The 20,069-nt window shown below is 43.7% G+C and overlaps 1 protein-coding gene across 12 annotated transcripts in view; it reads left to right on the top strand.

Annotated features, from left to right (window-relative positions):
* The window catches only part of R3HDM1 (R3H domain containing 1), a 532,254-nt gene that overhangs the window by 443,934 nt on the left and 68,251 nt on the right, over positions 1 to 20,069 (top strand). For all 12 annotated transcript variants that reach the window (XM_085645759.1, XM_085645754.1, XM_085645751.1 and 9 more), the window contains 3 exons: positions 10,568 to 10,671; positions 12,017 to 12,189; positions 12,840 to 12,984. In XM_085645759.1, coding sequence (XP_085501885.1) covers positions 10,568 to 10,671; positions 12,017 to 12,189; positions 12,840 to 12,984 — 422 coding nt within the window. The remainder of the gene's footprint in view (positions 1 to 10,567; positions 10,672 to 12,016; positions 12,190 to 12,839; positions 12,985 to 20,069) is intronic.

The raw sequence follows: 20,069 nt of genomic DNA, 5'->3' as shown, positions 1-20,069 counted from the left end.
ATGCTAGCTTTTTGACCATCCCATATGTGGTCTAAATTAGGTGCTGTAGCTAACATGGGAGGATGGGTGCAGTGGTAATGTCTAGATGACCTAGAGTATCTTTGGTAGGAGGGCAATTTTAACCTTCGCCAACCTACCCAGCCAAGTAAGGGAGCCTCCCTTCCAGAAATGTTGATCGGATCAGTCAGTGAAGAACAATGCAGCGTAATTACGCTCCTCTGTTCTCTGTAGCATGGAGTATATTTGCTGGCCTAAATAGGTGACTCTCTGAGTGGCCCAGGTAAAGAGGAAGAGGCATCCTAGTTGGAGTTGGGCAGCTTACGGAATGGTTAGGTTAAAAGCCTGGGATATCTGGAGGTTTACCTTAAAGCCAGAGGCCCTCCCAAAGGCTTCTAATTCCTGCATCAGTGGGGTGAGGGAGGTGAAGGGTTGTGTAATGGCTATCATCACTTCGTCAGCATATGAAGCAGGTTTATGCTCCGACTCCCCATGGTGATGCTCGCTATGCGTGGGTGTCTGCGCAGTCTCTCTGCGAACAGATCCATATAGAGGGCAAAGACAAGTGGTGACAAGGGTCGCCCTTATCCAGTGCTGCCTGCTACGTTAAAGAGTTGCGACATCAGCCCATTGACTGACCGCAGCCCCAGGATTGGAATACCTGCACCATATCCAATGCTGGAATCTAGCACAGAGTCCGGCTTTGGCCAGCACCACCAGAGATATGGCCAGTGCACCCTGTCAAACACCTTTTCGACATCGACTGAGAGGAGGTGCGCTGTTGAGAACAATTTATTGTACCTATGTAATGGAAACCCATTTGGTGTTATTGCTGCAGCCCCTCTCTGGAATGAATCCGGCCTTGTCAGGATCTACCAGGCCCTGAATGTAGGAAGTCTGGCAGGCTGCTGATATGTTAGTGAAAATCTTAGCATCAACTATAACAGTGAGATGGGGCAATATGCAGAGCAAGGCGTCGGGAGTACTTGAAAAGTAATGTAATAGTGGCCTCTTATAGTGTCTGTGAGGGACCCTGACGCACTGAAAGAGTTGTAGAGACTGACAAAGAGGGTGCCATGGAGGCTGCGAATGTTTTGTAAAAAGTGTAACCATCTTGGCCAGGTGCCATCGGGAGTGGCAATCACCTGGCCCATAGCTTCTAGAGGGAATGTCTCCTGATGGTCATTCAGTGCATAGATGTTAGCAAGTGTAACTGTGTATGCATGCATCGAGATTTGTAAGAAAAGTAGTCTGTCCGGCAGCTCGGCTTGTGCCTGGATGACCTGACCTGGGAAGTGCATGGCTAAAAGGACTACTACCCTCGCCCGTTTCCCCGGACCAGAGGAAAAGTATTGTCAGTCAAACCAACAGGGCTGCAAGCATTTCCAGTCAACTTTAATACAGTGAGTTTCTTAGATGAGACAAATATCGCAACAGCAGTCTCTAAGCATGGAGAAAACTCCCAGATCCTTTACTGGAGCATTGAGGCCTCAGATATTTAGGCTGAGTATTTTAACCATTTGCTAGAATTTGTGATTGCGTTCACCCCATTGGGCCAGCTTAGCCATCACTGCATGAGGCAGGGGCACCAGTGTGGGTCGTCTAGCAAGAGGAAGGGAGCGTAACACAGAACAATACAACTGGAGTGCTCCCCTCTTGCAAACCTAGTGAACGAAGTAGAAGGGGGGGCCATGTCGCTGGCGAATGATTGTCTCTGCACTAGAGTTTAGATGAGACCGGAGCTCTGCCTCATTAAAGGGGGAGTGTCGGTAAAGACCGGGTAAGGTAGCCGTAGTTTGTTGGATTCGCGCAAGGGGGGGGCCCCCCTAGGGACCTCGATTTAGGTTACCCGGTTACCCGGTAGGCGAGGCGCCGGAAACCAATCTTTCTATCAGTCATTGTCCGGATCTGATGCACTGTCCCAGTGCTGGAGCTGGCGCAGTACCAGTACAAAACCAGTCTTGGTCATGGAGCTTCAGAGACACTTTACTAAATCATTACTGGTGAGTCTGCATAGTCACGACCCACACCTTTGGGCGTGGCAGTCTTGGAGGGTCCTGGTGGTTCTATGCCTTCAAAGCGTCCACCTGGGGTCTGAACCTTTCGGCTGAACCTGGCTGTCCTGTTTCCTGAACCATTTGAGCTGGATCTCAAGCAATTGCTGTTCTAGAGATTACATTTTTTCGGTCTCTCATAGACAGCGCATGCGCTGCCTCTGCGAGGCATCAAGTAATCCGTATTACTAGTCAAACTCCACCCATGGTGTTTTTCCTTGTTTTGTTACTTGCCATTGGTGAAATCTGCCATTGCTGTTGTTATCTTGCTTATTGTTGGCTGGTGGTCCGATACGTCACTTCCGTTTTCTTACGTTTCTGGAGGAAGCAGCATCGACCAACTACAGTTAACTGACGCTGCAGGGCAGTATCTTTTAATGTAGGGACTACTTTATTGTGTTTTTGACATGGTGCCTGGTTTCACATGCGTTTAATATGCACGCGCCACTTTTCACGGTGTTGCACCCACCACCACCACCCGGCACTTGCTCATTGTTTGTCAAGCCAGGCGTTGCCCAGTAATCTGGATTCCCTTCAGCTGCGTCACCGCTGGAGAGAGGGGCCGCCCAGCAGGACGTCAGCGTTGAGCCGAGCGGTGCGCTCAAAACCGAAAGGGCTGCCTCGCTCATTCTCCGTGCAGCTTCACCAGGAGCCTAGTGTCCCGAAGACCGGAGGAGCCCCAGGCCGGTGCCAGCCTCGCCTCTTCAACCCCAGGTAACGCTTGCCGCTGTGTACGCGCTGGGGAACTGCTTTCCTGTTCATGGACTGGCTCAACCAGGACTCTATCCATTCGGTAATCTGATTTGTATCCAGTTTACCAGGCTTAATTACTTTAATCCATGCTCATTGCAAAATGACAAAAGAAATAATCACTCGCACATTAAATACCAAAAGATGCAATGTAATTTTGCTTTTTGGATTTGACCATTGTTTGACCATATTTCACTAACCTAGCGATTTTGGAATAAAACGTTGCTATTAGACACGGGATAACAATGTATCACCGATTCATACTTCTCTTAACAGATGTGCGGCGGCAGCATGGCTCTCAGCTTTAACATGACACAAGGCACCAGTGAGAGGAATCCGGATTACTCTACGCATATGTAACTGGTTCCACATGATCGAGATTTACAGCAGTTACATATATTGTGCTGCTTCATAATATTGTACACGCCTTATTGTCAGGCTAACGACATACATTTCACTCAGGCTAATCCCACCTTAGCTGGGGTGCCCTGAGAGAGGCAGCTGATATTAGTCAATAGAACACAAAGACTTCTAAGACTCGTCTCCACAGCTGAGGTAAAACAAGCATTTGCAATGCAATCGGTCTCGCCTTTGGGACTTTATAAGTGTTTAGCCATACATTATATTATCGCACATTACTGCAATGGACTGTGTGGCAGTGATTATAACTGTGGCCGTAGATTAGGCAGAGAACGTGGTATGTGAGCTGTTAGGAGTGGTCTGAAGATTAATACATTAAATTATTGATAAACTTTAATTACATTTATAATAAGTGGAGCCTATAAAGAGGTTTGTGTACGTTTGTGTAAATTAACATGCATATCCTGCAGTGTTTGAGGTGCACAGAGAAAGAGGAAGGCAGACATTGTTAGAGAAGGGGGGCGTTGTCTGCGGGACAGGTGTGTGAGAGGAGGGTGTGAAAGACATGAGGAAAAATACAAGAGAAAGAGAGTGGGTCAATTAAAGTGAGAGAAAAGACAGCATATGATTGGGGAAAAGTGGTGCGTCTTATTGTAGTGAGGGCAGTGCCCACTGCGAGGTAAGGCAGTGATGCATGCAATGAAACATACCTGGGCAGTACAGTAGGTTGCACTAATCGTATAAAACTTTCAAACTGTTAGTGGGAATTTATCTGGTCTGTGTTTGGTAAATCCGGGTGTTGCTGATGACTAAGGCTTTGTTATGACTTTGAAGAAAATAAAACCTCTTGGTGTCAAATTTTGATTTTTAAAAACCACAGAATTTACGTTTGTGATGCTACAGGTCGCCCTAGATTTTCAAAAACGTACTAAGTGGAGTCATACTCAGTGAATGAGTGATAATATGGGTTCTATTTATGGATGTGTGACTCCGGCTCGACCTTAAACACCAGGGCAGTGTTAATGAACACATCAGTTATTTTGACAACTACAGCTTGGGGCCTTGATTTACTGCCACCTGTCATCCAGCAGCCAGTTAGAAAGGGATGCTGTAAGTGGAGAGGGCCCCATTGAAATGCTGAAATCCCCACCTATGCCATTGCCAGCAGCTCGCCAAAACCCGACCAACTAAGAAAATATTTCTAAAATTGCCTGGGGGACAGACGGATGGCAAGAGGTAGCACTGGAGCCGGAGAGCACAGAGCCAGTTGCCCCTTCCCGCTCTCCCTGACTGGGACTCAGGGAATGCATGCAAGGTATAGGAATTTGCAGGAATTTCCTAAAGGTTATGAGAGTCCGCTCTCAATGCCCCAGGCCCAAAGGCACAATGATAATTCCTTGGATAACCTTCCCTAGTGTTTACAAACACTTCCTACAAAAGTGAAGTCTCAGGGATTTCCTTGATGATATTTTACAGTAGTGACAAGGCAATCCACTGGAAGGCATATTTGTCTAGAAGAGGGTGCATGCTCACCCCTGAGACACTAACTTTGGACCCCTGGACACTGGAGAGTTTCTGGAATTTCACTGTAATGCATACACAACAGTGCTGGAAGGAAGAAATTGAGTTTTCCACAGGAGGAATTTGAGACAGCATAATGGTTGGACCGTTCAATCTATGATGTCAATCGAAGTAGTATGAATATAGGTGAGAAAATGTAACTTTTGGACACTTCTTGAATTTGAAGTTTGTGTTTTGTGTACGACTAAAAACTGATTAGGAGTTGTTCATGCTTAGAATTTTTGCTCGCGTTTGTGTGACCACCTAAGCAATATTTAACTATGGTGCATGATGGGTTTATTGTGGACAGCATGTTTGGCTTGCCATAAGGGCAAATACAAATCTGCGTTCAAGCCAAGGAGCTGCTCTTACGGGCAACAAAGCACAAAACTTAAAAGTTCATTGTAAAAAATGAGTCATCACAAATAAGTCAAAACCTGACACCCACGCTCAGTTTCAATATACCTATCTATATGAGCTTATTTTCTTATGTTCACCTATAAGCACTAATAATCGTATACGGATTCATGCATAAAGTCTCCCTTGGAAATCCACATTTTCTCCTCTTCATTTGTTAATTAAGGCTTCAGAGATATGGGCATATGTGTTCATGCACAATGGCTATGTACTTCTCTCATTTCGAAAGTAGAACATAATACTACCAATGACAATTACGAATTCGAAATTGCAGTGCTCAGTGCTCTCGAGTTCTCATTTGGTGAGACATCAATATAGGATACAATAGGAAGGCAGTAAATTCATGGCAATGAGCAGTCCTCAATATGTGTAGTTTCAGAAGTGAAAGTCGTGCATTATTGGAACACTTCTGCTGTTCTTTCCGTGTGATCAGTGATATTCGTAAGAGAGGACAGGGGCCATAAAGGAGCAGAAAGCACCAGGTTCACTCATTAAACAAGTAGGAGGCTGAAGTAAAAGCTGCGGGTAGCAGACTTAGTTGCAGATTGAATCGTTTGACTGTTCGACACGGCGTGGCCCACATGTTGGAGGAGTCCGAAGGCTTTATGCTATATTAACTTCAAATAAGCTTCTGTCAAACCGCACTGGACCTGAGTTTCGTTCCAGTGATGGTTCACACAACCCACTGTCAAAAATAAACAATCAACAAAAGAAAAGCACATCCGCCATTATCCCAGCTCAGGCGGCCGTGCAGCTTAAATAAACAAGTGACGGGCTGCTTGTAAAACAAGGCATGCGGTCTACATAGAACTGTAGCACAGAGGCTCTCTTTATGATGGGCCCAGAATACAGACTCGGAAGTACACTTGTGTGTAACAATCATGACTTAGGAATGTGCAACTGCGCAAAAAACACGTGTGTGTGTGTGTGTGTGTGTGTGTCTGTCTGTCTGTCTGTCTGTCTGTCTGTCTGTCTGTCTGTCTGTCTGTCTGTCTGTCTGTCTGTCTGTCTGTCTGTCTGTCTGTCTGTCTCCGAGCGGCTGGAAGTGGAACAAAACGGTCCAGTTTCATAGTACGTCGTCCTGCTTGAGTTAGGAGAAACTCAATGCACAAGATCACGCGCTTGCCTCCAAGTAAAACAAGGCAAGGGGAAGAGAGGCCCTAGTGGCGTCACCTGCAGCCCCCACCAGCACAACAACAGATGGCCAGCCGGGTTGCTTTCGATTCAGCCTGCTCGGCCTCACATGATCCACGTGATAGAGAGGCAGGCCCTGAAGTGATGATGCTCGCTCCAACTGCAGCATCTTTTAGAAGGGCGGAAGCGCCAGTGTTAAATAAAGGTGCGGACACGCTGTGTTGGGAGGTGGGAGGGGTCTGCTTTGGAGGAAAGGCAATAAAGAAGGAAAGGCAACCATCACGCTGCTAGAGTACATCTAAAACGAGAAAGGAAAGGCAGCCATCAGCTGTGCGCCAACGCTGCTCGAATAAAGCTAAAAACAAGCATCGATCTCTTATCTTTATGCGGCCATGTGTTTGGCCCCATAAAGATAAGAAACTGCTTTGCGACAGCAGCAAAGCATGTGAGCCAGTCTGGCTCGGAGAGGGAGGGCGTGAACAGAAAACCTTAATTTCCAATGACAGGCCACCGTTTAGCATAAACAGTGACGCCAACCAATGGAAATGAGGGGCGGGGCTTAAAGCCCTCTTCTGAAAGTCCTCTTACAATATCTCTCGTGGAGGCAGAGCAGGGCTCCGCCCTGCAACGCCACGCGAGACCTAAAAAAAACAAAGGTCCAGACTAAAGAAATACGACGTCCACTTCATACAAATAGAAATATTCATATTGCTGCTTTACTGGCCGTGCAGCATTGACTTTAGAGCCTGAACTCTGGGAGACCAGAGTTGTACTGTGTTAGGCATTGCTTGGTCACATGAGGCACGGGTACCCCTCTGGGAGGCGTGAGGCAGTGGAGTGCTTGAGGCTGATGCTGTATATGAGCCTGAGCCTCAACCTTTCCAGCCACAAAAGCAGCCTTAGATGAGCCGTGCCCAGTATCCTCCTGGGCACCTCCATGATTTGATGCAGTCAAGAAATGCCACTAGGCCCCAAAAGACTGGAACATTTTATGAATGTCTCTTAAAAGATGCCTGTATCCTATGTTTTTAACTAACTAATTTGGGAAATTGTACCGTAAATCGAACCGTTTAGCTCCATTTATAATGCATTTTAAAAGGGAGGTGCCAAGAGCCTTCCTCCACCTCACAAACCCCCTGAGAAGCTCAGCGCGAGTGCTCCTCTCCCTCTCTTCGTTATGTGTTAGTCCAGCTGTGGATTTATCCACGCTTCAACCGTTCTTCCTCTTGGCTCATTCATTAATAATACTCTGGAATGTCTGAGCCTCATTCGTCACCCTCTGGACTTGTCACTTTGCCTTTCAGTACGTGGCTCAGTCTGATTGGCTCCACACTCGCCACACGCTCACCTCTGGAGCACATCAAAGTGTGGCACAGAGGAGCAATTAGTTTAAACCCCTCACCCCACTCACCCCCCTCCCCAAACCCGTAAGAATCTCTTTCAACACAAAACAAGCATTGGCATAGCCAATAGGTCTCTCTTTTGGGACCTTCTAAGTAATTCGTTTTGCAGCACAATATCCTTGGTGCAACCACATCAACTGTTACGTGGCTAAACACTTATAAGGTCCCAAAGGCGAGACCTATTGGCTATGCCAATGCTTGGTGTGGTTGTGTGTGTGGTTATATGTGTGTGTGTGTGTGGTTATGTGTGGGGGGTTGCGGGTGGGTGTGTGTGGGGTTGTGTGTGTGTGTGTATGTGTGGGTGTGTGGTTGTGGGTGGGTGTGTGTGTGTGGTTGTGTGTAGTGGTGTGGTTGTGTGCGTGTGGCTGTGTGGGTGTGGTTGTCTATGGTTGTGTGTGGTTGTGTGTGTGACAATAATACTAAAAGCATCTCAAAATAAAGGAACACAAGCAACGAGTTTGTGGAAAGAGAAAGCACGTTGTAAGTCAAACTGGTGCAGCAAAGCATTAACACAACAACAAAGCAAACAAGATCACTTGGCGAAGACTGAGTGCTGATAATGGATACACACAGCCCATCATCTTAAGAGTTCGATTGCAGCCAATGTGCACTCAAACCTGCCCCCTCCTTGTGAGTTGCACCCCATATTTCATGAGTTGAAACTGCTGCACCCACCATAGTGCTTTGAGATCTAAAGCGCTACATAGGTCTAATCGATTAACCAGTCGCCAACATGCTGTGCTTTTAAAGAGAATGTGCCAAAAGTTTCCAGCTTCCTCATCATGTCCTCGTGAAAGCGCCAACGAAAGGACTCCCTGAATGGTGCAACGGACATGAAGCAGCCGCTGCGATCAGAAATAAACACTGTGAACGTTGTCCGGTTTCACAGTAACATTTCCTTAATGTTCTTTAAGTCACAAAACAGTAATACTAAAAGCATCTCAAAATAAAGGAACACAAGCATCGAGTTTGTGGAAAGAGAAAGCACATTGTAAGTCGAACGGGCGCAGCAAAGCATTAACACAACAACAGGTTCTTTGATGTTCTTTGAACGAGAACATCAAAGGGGCGCTGCGAAAGTGATCGCGGGCGCTTACTGAGCATGACGAGGTTTGCCAGCCTCTGCTCCTAAGCGCACGCCCGCGCACATGCACTGTAGCTCTAGGCTGGCCATGGTAGCATTTTTGTGAGCCCTCACAAAAAGTCTCGCCAGACCAGCGCATGCGCTGGGGCAGGCGAGACCTAAAAATAGGCTAATTTTCCTCTCTCTCTTTTCCATGAATTTGCCATTTCCATATTGATCATTGCCTCACACTGTCCTTCGTCCCTGGGTGACCCCCAGGGGAATCGGTGAATCCCGCTTCCTGAATGCAGCTGCAATGATGCTCGGAATCACTTCAGCCTTCATATCACTTTGGCTTTGATTCACCGTCCCTCCATAACAGTGCTGTTATAAATAAATCCATTTAAGATCCTCATGTCTGTCTTCCAGTTTGGTTTACGTGCCCGCTATTAGCTTTGTTGACATATATACTATTTATAAGGCACAATGTTTTCGAGCATCAGATACTTGGTGAGGAGCAGCACCACATATATTTTAATAACCGCTTTCAGTTCTGCACTTGCCTCTGCCACCTACTGACAACTGTAATAACACATAATAAGGAAAATTACTTTTCCTTGGTTTTGTTTATTTGTTTTTCTGTTTTTGATCTCCCTCTGTAATCTTATGCTCCAACCTAGGTATTTTACTGCAATACCACTTAACTTCACAAAGTGAAGTAACCGCCGTGTACTGTAGTCACAGTTCCAGTATTTAAACACAAGTTAAAAAATCCAATATGGCTGATGGTGTGAAAAAGAACAAAAACCCACTATTTCTGCATACAGTGCATCTTCGAGAAAACAGAATTTCATGTGTGATGATTCAATATCCTTTTGCGATATAAAACAGTCCCTCGTGCATTACATTGCAAGCAATCTGTAGAATATCAGCAGTTTGCATTTGCAATACAATAGGTCTACGCCAGTTTAAGCTGTTGGCATTGTAAATGACAATGCGTTACATTTGTTTCGAAAAACCAATACATAAATAAAAGGCACTGTCATTTACAATGCCAATAGCTCAAACTAACATAAATGCGAGACCTGTTGCATTGCAAATGCTTGTTCTTTGTTTGGTTGCTAAACCCCAATGTTCAATTTCTGGTGGAAACTTGTAAAATCTTGAGATCGAGTGTATGCCAAGCCAAAAGTCATTGAATTCTGGGCCGTCCCTGCTTCCGTTTGCAAAGGTTAAAAATCACTTGGGACCTTAAAGGGTTTTTAAGATCAGTTAAATTATGTTAATCCCAGACACTGATTTCTGGACACCCGATGGCCACTGTAATTTCATCAAGCACCTAGCGGACTTCCACGTTGACACTGAATCATCAATGAAAATTACCTTTTAGTTTGAGAAACTTAAACTTTTGGTTCACTTCTCATGCTAGTGGCACTGAACCAGTGCCAGAATGTAATGTTGGACCTTTGTTTGCCGTAAGCCCAATAGTTGTCATTAAAAAGACCAATTCTGTTATATTAACGCTTTGTTATATTTTTGTAATGTTAAGGTTCTTGTTTAGGCAAGCACTTTTCGATAAAATGTTGCATTTATGTCCTGTTATGTAATGAAAGAATGTGCCTTCTAAAAGAATTCGAAATTGTAAAATCCAGTTAATTTAAGTGTGAATCATGTGTTATGTACAGTTGTTCAGAGTAGTTAATGGTTTGGAGGGAAGCCTCTTTAGGACAAGATTAGTCCCTGCAAATGTGGTGTTTATATCATTCAGAAGCAAGACTGTAACATAATAATACACACTACTTCTGTTTCTCTCCTGACTTTTCTCACAGTTCATCGGTAGGATATTTGCAGCCTCCAGGCTCAGAACAAATGCAGTTTACTCGCACATCGCCACCCTGCAACGCACAGCAACTGCAAGGACAGCACTGTACAGGTTTGGAGGAACTAGTAGCACATATGACAAGTGTTAATAGTTACACGCAAAGGATGACGAAAGCAATGCAAAACAGGTTTATGGGCACATAGCATCACTAGTCTGTAACCAGAAACGAATAGTGTTTATGGAAAATAGTAGCATATATAGTTTCATTAACAAGCTTTTTGATTTATAATATAGGGCTTCCGGTTTTATGGTATTTATTGTTTTGACATTTCCGTCTGTATTTATCCATATTTATTTGTTGTCGTCATTATCTGTTTTTATCCATATTTATTATGCGTTTTATAAAAACAGTAAGGTTGAAACTGGTAAATTTCCCCATGTATTTAACCTATAAATATGCAGTCATTCTTGATTGCCTGCCAGGTTTCAGTGATATGAACACCCACAGAAGAGAAATCAATGCACTTATACGAAAATGAGCACATTTCAGTACTAGCCTTGTGCATATCTAGTGCTGTTTAAGTCTCTTTACTAAAATTCCTTTCTTTTTTAACCCCCTTATCTATCAATCCACATAGTTATTGGCCTGGCAGTCATGGCAAAGTGTATTTAAAATCACTCAAAAAGCACCCAATTTCCGTTTTTAGCCACATTTAAAAATAAATACGGACAAGAAAATAAATGTTTTTCTGTCTGTATTTATCTGTAAAAATCAGTAAAAACGGAAAACAGGGAGCCTTATTTATAAAGATGAATTTCCCAAAGAATGGTGAATCGCCTTACCTAGTAACATAATGATCTTAATTTCAGTCTGTGTTGCAAACCTAAAGCTTAATGACATGCATCCTTTATGTACAACGCATGTCAGATAGTCGCCGGGTAATTATTTGTTTCAGATAGCGTCAATATCCAGCATGCGAAGTGCTGTTGTGTGCGACAGTAGCTTTTATGAAGGAGTGATGGGGAAGCTGGGGTACAAGTAGATGCCTGTCTAGAAATGTTGTCTAGTTGTGTGAGATTTCAAGCTATGTTCTCCATGAAGTACAGTTGGAGGGAGGTTTGAATTGATTACGTTTTTGTGTGTTGTTCTACCTGCATGTGGCCTGGTTCTGCCCAAAGGACCTTGTTCAGTGCATTCGACAGCATGATTCCCTGTGCCATGTCTAAGGCATCAGCTCACTCATAATATTTGTGTTTTTTTATCTCCCGCCGCTGCTTGAGACCTCTGTTAATTGCGATTGTTTCTTACTCAGCATAATGAACAGATAAAAGACTGCCTTGGCCCATCATTGCTAAGGATCACTCTTTCTAGGGCTTTGAAACACACAAGCTACATACATTGTGGACTGATGATGGCATCCTATTGAACTGTTTATTTCCTGTTTTAATTCCTTAGGTGTTCCTCCCCCTCCTCCAGGGGGAGGGATGGTGATGATGCAGCTTAGTCTACCTAATAATGCCCCGCCGCGACCCCATTCACCTCCACATTGGAAGCCAAGTAAATATTATTGTGACCATCAAAGAGGACAGAAATCCACAGATTTTAGTAGTATAGACCCATCTACGCAGGTATGCCAAAGTTTGTGCTTTTGATATATTTTGGCTTAGTAAAATTGTGTATAGTTTAATTTTAAAAAAGTATGTTTATTTTGATACATTTAGTTTCCCATGAACTTAACAATTGAGTGACATTTAGAATTACTTCTCAATGAGTTAGCAAGCTAAAAGATTTTACGTTCCGTGTATATTTGAATCCCTATTTATTGTTTTTTATGTTTTTATGTATTGCCAATAATAATGCCTGAAGGCAGCTTTAGAACGCCTTTCACTCAAATTATAAAAATGTGGTCTCTATCAAAATTTTTATTTGAGTCAAGAGATGCTTCATTCCAACTTATTTTTAAGTGGAGCAGTTTCATCCAAACAAAAAGTTTCCAGATAAAATTTCAAAGAGCATTTCCCTACAGCTGCAAAAAATAAATGTAAAAAACGAACTGCTCACGGTTGTTGCGTCAATTATTGATAACATGACTATGAAGCTACCTCATGATGGGAAGCGGTACCTGAGATGAGTGAGGTAATAAACTAAAAGATTATTAGAATTGTACACATTCTGAATTAAATATGTTTGAGAGGTTTAGCATTCATTTTATTTGAACAGTCCTTTCGCTATATATGTGATGCCTGCCTTTGGAATTCATGTGTTTCCGATTTTTCAGCATAGCCCACAGCTACCCAGCCCAGCAACGTCTCCAGTTCAGTCACCGTTACCACTCCAGTTATCAAGCATCAAAAATATCCGCCCTGGACTAACATCGATTTCTGTCATGCCCCAGTTTTCTAGACCATTTCTCCCTGGACAAGGTAAGATTCCTCGTAGAAGCAATATGTGTACATGGCACCCCTCAGCATAATGTCCATCATCCAGAATTTCCAGCATTGTTGAACTTAGTAAAGATCACAAGTTGGCATGATTCCTAACCGATTGTTATGAAAACAAATGCATATTATCAGAGGTCGGGGTATGTCTAATTATTACGGGTCTGACTTGTGCAAGCCTGTGCCAGAACAAGAATGTACATTGGTTTACTACGTCGAAAGCATAACCTTCATGACCATACATTACCTTGTTGTTTATTTATATCTCATATTATGGTCAACAGAAGGCATATTAGCATTGTGGAGTGTGACATTTCGTGCTTAGTAGTTGACAATGTCGTCTGCGTTATAAACCGCTTAACTTGGTAAACTAAACAGCCCCCCCCACCCCACCACCCCAACTGATTGCATACATCATTTAGACTTAGAAACGAAAGTTCGTCTTGCTTTGACACTTGATCCTTCTATCAAACATTGTACATACATGATCACCCATTCTACTGCATTTTGGGGAATCTGCTCGTGTGTTAAAGTACACCTGTTTTTATACATCCGTGTATAGGACACTCATTCCATTATGCTTGGCTTGTACATAAAGCAAGTCCACAAAGGTGTTTACGGTGTCCACAGGCAACAAGGAGCTACAGGTTACATCGGTCAGATACTGGGCAGGTCCATGGCTTTCAAGCATTGCAGCAGCGTAGCCCAGTCCATGGTTATTGGTCTTTTCCGCAGCCCACGATATTCCTCTCGGTGGAGCACATCACTTTACACTGTATCCCATTGTTTCCCTTCTTCCCTCCGAGTTAATATATCAGAAGGGGATGTCGTTTCCACCTTCTAGTTATCAGGCGTTTAGCTAGTCGGAGCGCCAAGTCTGCAGACCTCGCTTGTACCTTTATAGCCTTTTGGGCATGGGTATAGCCCAGAAAGACACCTTTCGGCTGTGCTCCAATTAGTCCCTCTTGTTTATTCCTTCAATGTTATGCTAATCCGCGTCCAGTAGGAGGAAACGATTGGGCAGGCCCATAACATGCGCATCATGATTAGGGCATCCAGGACTTGCTGCAGAGACATTAGGAAACATAGCGTGCAGTCTGTGGGGTGTGAGGTAGACTCAATGTATAATCGTATATTCTATGAATTTGAATCTGGAATTGCGTGAACTTGTTTTTAGGAAATTCAAGAGCAGCATTCTATTCGTTATCTCGCAGTTCCCTGGCCATGTCCAGCTCCCAGTGGTTCCGCAATTGTGATAGTGATGTCGCGGAGTGTGTTCAAAGGCCTAGTTATAACCACTGTATCAAGTGTCTACCATTACCCATTAAATATATCAATTGTATTAATTTGTGTGTTGTGGGTTCTGCTCCTTCAGTGGCCCAATGTAGTTTAGCATATTGTATAATATTTGCATGTGTTAGGAACAGTCAGTCTGGCAGTAAACTTGCTCGCTCACAAAGTCTGCATGGCTCATCATCAAACCATTCCCCAATAGTGCCCCACCGTTGTCACACCTGCTAGTTCCCACATGTGTAGTCGACCCTGTGTTAGTGTGCCGGTTGGGATAGGGAGACCTAGTAGAGGTATATTGGGGAGCGTAGGGGACTGTCTGCCCAGTATATTTCATGGCCATTTTCCACTAAATGAGGGCAACTTTTAGTAACAATGTAGCCTCCGAGGGGGCGCGTACCACAGGGCAAAGTAGTTTGTATAGTGTTCCCTGAGTGAGCATGCCAGGCATGTAGGCTATTTCTTTCAGATTTTGGCCAGCTTGCCAGTACGAAAGCCACTGCAGCCGGCCTGCTATGCAGTGCGATTTGAAATCTGGTGCCCCCATTCTTCCGCTGTCGATGGCAACTGCAGCTTTGCAAAGCTTATACGCCTTCCGCCACTTCCCTATATTAAGTCTGTCAGGATTGTGTGCAATAATTTGAAATAGTGCGTTGGGACTACTACTGGCAGATTAGTGAAGTACAGTATGGGTGGGAGCATCACAATTTTCGATATAGCGAGGCACCCGGCTACGGAAAGAGGAAGCAATGTCAAAAATGATACCAGGGAGCATAGTGAGGTAATCGCTTTCTGGAGATTCCCCTAAGAAAGAGCCTGAGTATTCTAGCACACTTGAATCCCTAGGTATCTGAATGTGTTGGATGCCACTTTGATTATCTTGTTTCCAGATGTGACAGTCCGAGTCAGGGGATTATCCTCAAATAAAAATATGTAGGATTTTATCCACATTTACTGCCAGAACAGAAATTTTCTCGAAGAGTCTGAAAGTTTGGACTACTGTTTGTTAATTGTCCTGGAGGTTTTTGGCCTATAAAATTGTCATCTTCACACCGAATAGATTGTAAGTCCAATGGGGATACCTCCCGGGTACAGTGCTGCTTTGGTCCACATGTATGAGTCTAGGCAAGAATGGGAGGAGTCAGCAAGCCAGCACCTTACTCAATACTTTGTATTCAGTATTTTATTGCGATAGGGACCTGGGAATCACTGCGAGGCTTTGGCAGCGAGGTCTCCAGTGCCTGTACCATAGTAGGAGGCAGCACCCCTTTGCCCGGGGTTTTAGTGCAGGGAAGTTCTCTGATAGCCTTTCGGAACTCTGTGGCGGGCACCAGTGCTGCAAGTGTTTGCAGCCGTAATCTGCGGGAGATATAAAATGTCTAAATCATCAGCAATTGCCTGGGGCCCGCCACATGAATGGCCGCATATAGGGTCTTGTAATAATCACAGAATGCGTCATTAATCCCAGTTTGGGTGGTACCATTGTTGGTGTATTAATTTCAAGTATGGAGACCGAGGAAGGGGGGGCGTTTTTCATCAGCTGGGCAAGTAGAGTGCCTGATTTATCGGCTTCTGCATGCAATTAAAATCGGTGATCAATTACGTGCAGGCACTCCTGTAGTTCTGCTTATTCAATCCGTTCTGTCTGGAGTTCTGTTGCCCTGGCTGTTTGTATTGCCCGGCCTGTTCCAGTGTTCCCAATCTCGCCTCCACCCGCTTCAGCTCATGACATACCGTTTTGCGTGCTCTTACTATTGTACTGAACAATGTCGCTCTTATTACAACTTTTAAATGCTTCCCTCTCTGTCAAGGTTGAGTATGCTGTGTTGGTGTTCTCCGTGAAGTAGTTGTCTATGGTGTTGGCTATAGTATCACGGAATGCCCCATCCTCTAAAAGACAGGGGTAGCCTCCATGTGGGCACCGGTGTGGGTTTCTGACCCCAGGACAGAGTGAGTTTCAGGGGGTTGTTATCCGAGAGTGTTTTCCCAAGGTAGATGGTATGAGTTATGTGAGTCAGGAGCGTGGTGGTGCACAGTATACAGTCAAGTGGGTATGCAGTGCATGCAGTGGGGAATAATAAGAGTATTTACGCATGCCCCTATTCTGGCTGCACCAAGCATCAGGAAGTGCCCATCCTGAGTCCAAGTCTGGAAGGCCTTAGCCTGGTGAACCAAGGCCGTGCCCGTCGGGGGGTGGGGGGGGAGGGGGATGAGCAGTCTAATTCGGCGTCTAACACTGCATTAAGATCCCCTCCCAAAATCCATGGGTACATTGCCCAGTCAGCCAGTACCAAATTAAAAACATGTCTTGCTCTTTATTTGGTGTTTAAATGATTCTGAGCAGTACGTCCGACCCCTGCTCTTATCGATACAGCCCCTGTGCAAATGCTGATTATGATGTGTAAAATATTTCCCCCTCCATTTTTCATGAGTTTGAGAGCCTCGGAGTTGGTTAACTGTGTTTTTTGTAGATATACTATATGTGCCTTGCATCTGCGCAGTTGGGCATATATTCTGTGGCACTTGTGAATTGAGCCCATTCCCCGGACATTCCAGGTGGTTATATTCTATTGGCCAAGTAGAGGCCATGGGAGTGCATCTTATGTTGTAGTACTTCCAGGTGTGAGCGTAAGCAAGACTCTATGTATGACCATAGCAATTTAGAAATGCCTGTCATGTTAACAAAATTAGAAACTATCTGAACCCCCAGTCCCAGGTCCAACCTCAAAACATCGTTCGACCAAACATTAAAAGTCAACTATATGAACTTTGGTATAAAGTGTGCATTTGTTCGTGGGGCTAATTTTGGCGTATCAACTAACGGCTTCTGTTGATCTACTTTTATTGTGAGTTTTTCAATACTCCTTGCATGTGCGTGGGTGCCTTGTTCTTTTTTCTATTCCTTCCATTCTCTGTACTCCTCAGTCGGTGTGGACATAACTTTGCGTAATGCATATTAGAACTATGGCTTAAAAGCTTCATTGTTGTCGCTGTTCAATCTTTTGAAATTGTTGTGTAGTTAAAACCTCTGGCACTAGTTTCTCAATTATTTTACCAAAAACGCTTTGGTCTGTTTTGAGTAAAGATTGTCGCTCCATTTACAGCTTCCGTGATTGCAACAGCAACAAGGGAGCTCTTCCTATGAAGACCATGCATGGAATTGCTGACTTCAAGGGAACAGACTCTGGTTAAATGGGACCTGGTGCTAGGTGTGCAATATTAGCCAACACAATTCCATTTGAGTGAAACAGCTGTACATTTTCGTGAAACTGAGGAGGAATAACTGGTCTACATAAGTTGGATAGTCTCTTGCCAAATTCCTTTATTATCTTGTTACTGCTTTGGTCCTGTTGGATTCAGTGCTTAAGTTGAGCTGGTAGTTTTCCTGTGCTCGGCACTGGCCCTTAATTCTCAGCACCGGCTCTTATGACGGTGAGCCACATGATAGCACTGGTGTCTAATCTTGAGATTAGCACAACAGTTGTTTAATCATTCAATATACCTGAAAAAATATTACCGGTCACCACACTATTCCTATACCTTTAGGTCGCTGGGATACTGTGAATTATCTCACTTGTAGGAGTGTGCTGGTTCGTAGTTGTGTTGTTACTGTCATTGCCAGATGCAGTGGGTAGTACAAGAATCAGTGGCTTCCTGAGAAGGGCCCTGGCACTTATCTTTTTCCAAATTAAACACTGGTTAGGTTTATAGGTATATCAGGCTTCTGCTTGATCTCTAAATCCTAATTGTCATCAAGTTGGAATAAGCTTAAGACCCCAAATGAGATGTGTAGTGGTTTGCTTTCATTTTTTTTTATTGAGGCCTAATTGCACTAGCCACTCCAGCATACAGTTTGAAAGTTGGTAGTGGGTAAAAATCTGGTTGAAGGTTAAGGAGGAAAGAAAGAGGGGGGGGGGGGCAACCACTCAGGCTTCAAACATTTCAAGATTCTGAATATTTCCATTCCAAGGACCAACTAGTTGTAAAGCCATTTCTTCCTGTACGTCCCAGAGGTGAACACACTGCAGTCCAACAGACTCAGGTTTGTCATGGCCCACCTGAGAGTTAACTATGTTTCTTTCTCTTCCCACAAAATTCTCCGCTGCCTCCCTTTGTTTTCTTTGTTTGCCTTTAAGTTGGCAGGGTATGCCCAGACGTGGGTCCCTTGCTCACTTTGCCACTGGATTCGAGCTAGCCTGGGTGATGAAGGGTGTTACCAAGAAACCAGACCCAGGATGCTTGTTTCCGGTTCAGGGAAGACCTGGCTTGGCAGTTCGGACTGGACTGTTCCCATGAAGCACAGGGTCAAGACTGACTTGCGTACAGCAGGGTCTGAACTGAGGTGACGAGGTGAGCTAAAGAATGATAATGGATTCCACCCAGATCTGTGACTAGGGGTGAGTGTCTGAAAAGTTTCAGCACTCCGTCCATCATCTCCTTATGTTTGCTATGTCTGCCCTAAGCTGGCAGGGTATGCCCAGATGTGGGTCCCTTGCTCACTTTGCTCCTGGATTCAGGATAGCCTGGCTGATGAAGGGTATTACCCAGAAACCGGTCCCATGATGCTTGTTTACGGTTCAGGGAAGACCTGGCTTGGTAGTTCGGGCTGGACTGTTCCCATGAGGCACAGGGTCAAGACTAATTTCCTTTTTGGTTTAAAGTTTTGTTTATAAAAATAGGAAGAGACACAGAGACTACTCTCTTGTGTTTCAGTATGTATTTGCTTGAATACTTTGGCGCCAGTTATCCTACACAATCAAACTGTACTTATTTTTATGTTTCTCGGAGGTAATTGGGAATTGAGGGTTAATAATACAGTGACTAACGAAGCCTAGACATGTAACACTGCCACTCCCGCATGTACAACGGGCTCCTACTAATGGAATGGCCTAGCCTTCCTTACTGCTTGACGTTTTGATCTTCCTTTCCTTAGAAAAGTGGGTGAGGCACATGTCGAGCTGTGAACATTACGAGATATTATGGGGTACCTAATATGCTTAGGATATCTGATGTAAAGACGAACCCATGATATGTTATTTAATTTTCAATGTATGTGTCTATTTTCCTCACCCAGCGCCAATCCCTGAAAAGGTGTACCATATGTATTGTAATGTGGAAAATATGACATATTTGTTTGTGAAAATACCAAATGCCAATAAAAAAAGATATTTAAAAAAAAAAGACTGATTTCCATACTCCTGGGTCTGAACTGGGTTGGCGAAGTGAGCTAAAAAACGATGATGGATTCAGCCCAGCTCTGTGACTTGGGGTGAGTGTCTGAAAAGTTTCAGCACTCCATCTATATTCTCTTGTGTTCGCTTTGTTTACTGTCATGTATACAGGAAATTAGTTATGATTTTATTAATAAAACAAAATTATGTAAATGTAAACAATACATTTTAATTTATAGTTAGGATTTTAATAATTAATTACATTCATTTTAATTTATATAGCATAGTAGATAAGTTAAAATTAAATCACATAACCTGGTAGATATAAATTATTTGATTTATTGTTAATAGTATTGATTACGTTCTAAATAATTATACTAATTTAGTTCAAAGTAAAGATAATTATGCAATTAAAATATATAATAAAATGGAATGAGGCTAGAGCAATATTTCATTTAAATATACATATTTTTTTAATAGAAACTAGATTTGTAAAATTTGAATAAAATATACTAAATGTAACTTTATAAATATGGAATAATTTATAAAACAAAGAAAATTAAAGAAGGAAGTTAGGGGTATACCTTTCACGCTACAAAAAACGGTGGT

This window comes from Triturus cristatus, chromosome 3_1 (genome assembly GCF_964204655.1).
Source record: "Triturus cristatus chromosome 3_1, aTriCri1.1, whole genome shotgun sequence".
Taxonomy (NCBI): Eukaryota; Metazoa; Chordata; class Amphibia; order Caudata; family Salamandridae; genus Triturus; species Triturus cristatus.
The sequence above is the reverse complement of the archived record's forward strand: the minus strand, read 5'-3'. Positions and strand labels throughout refer to the sequence as shown.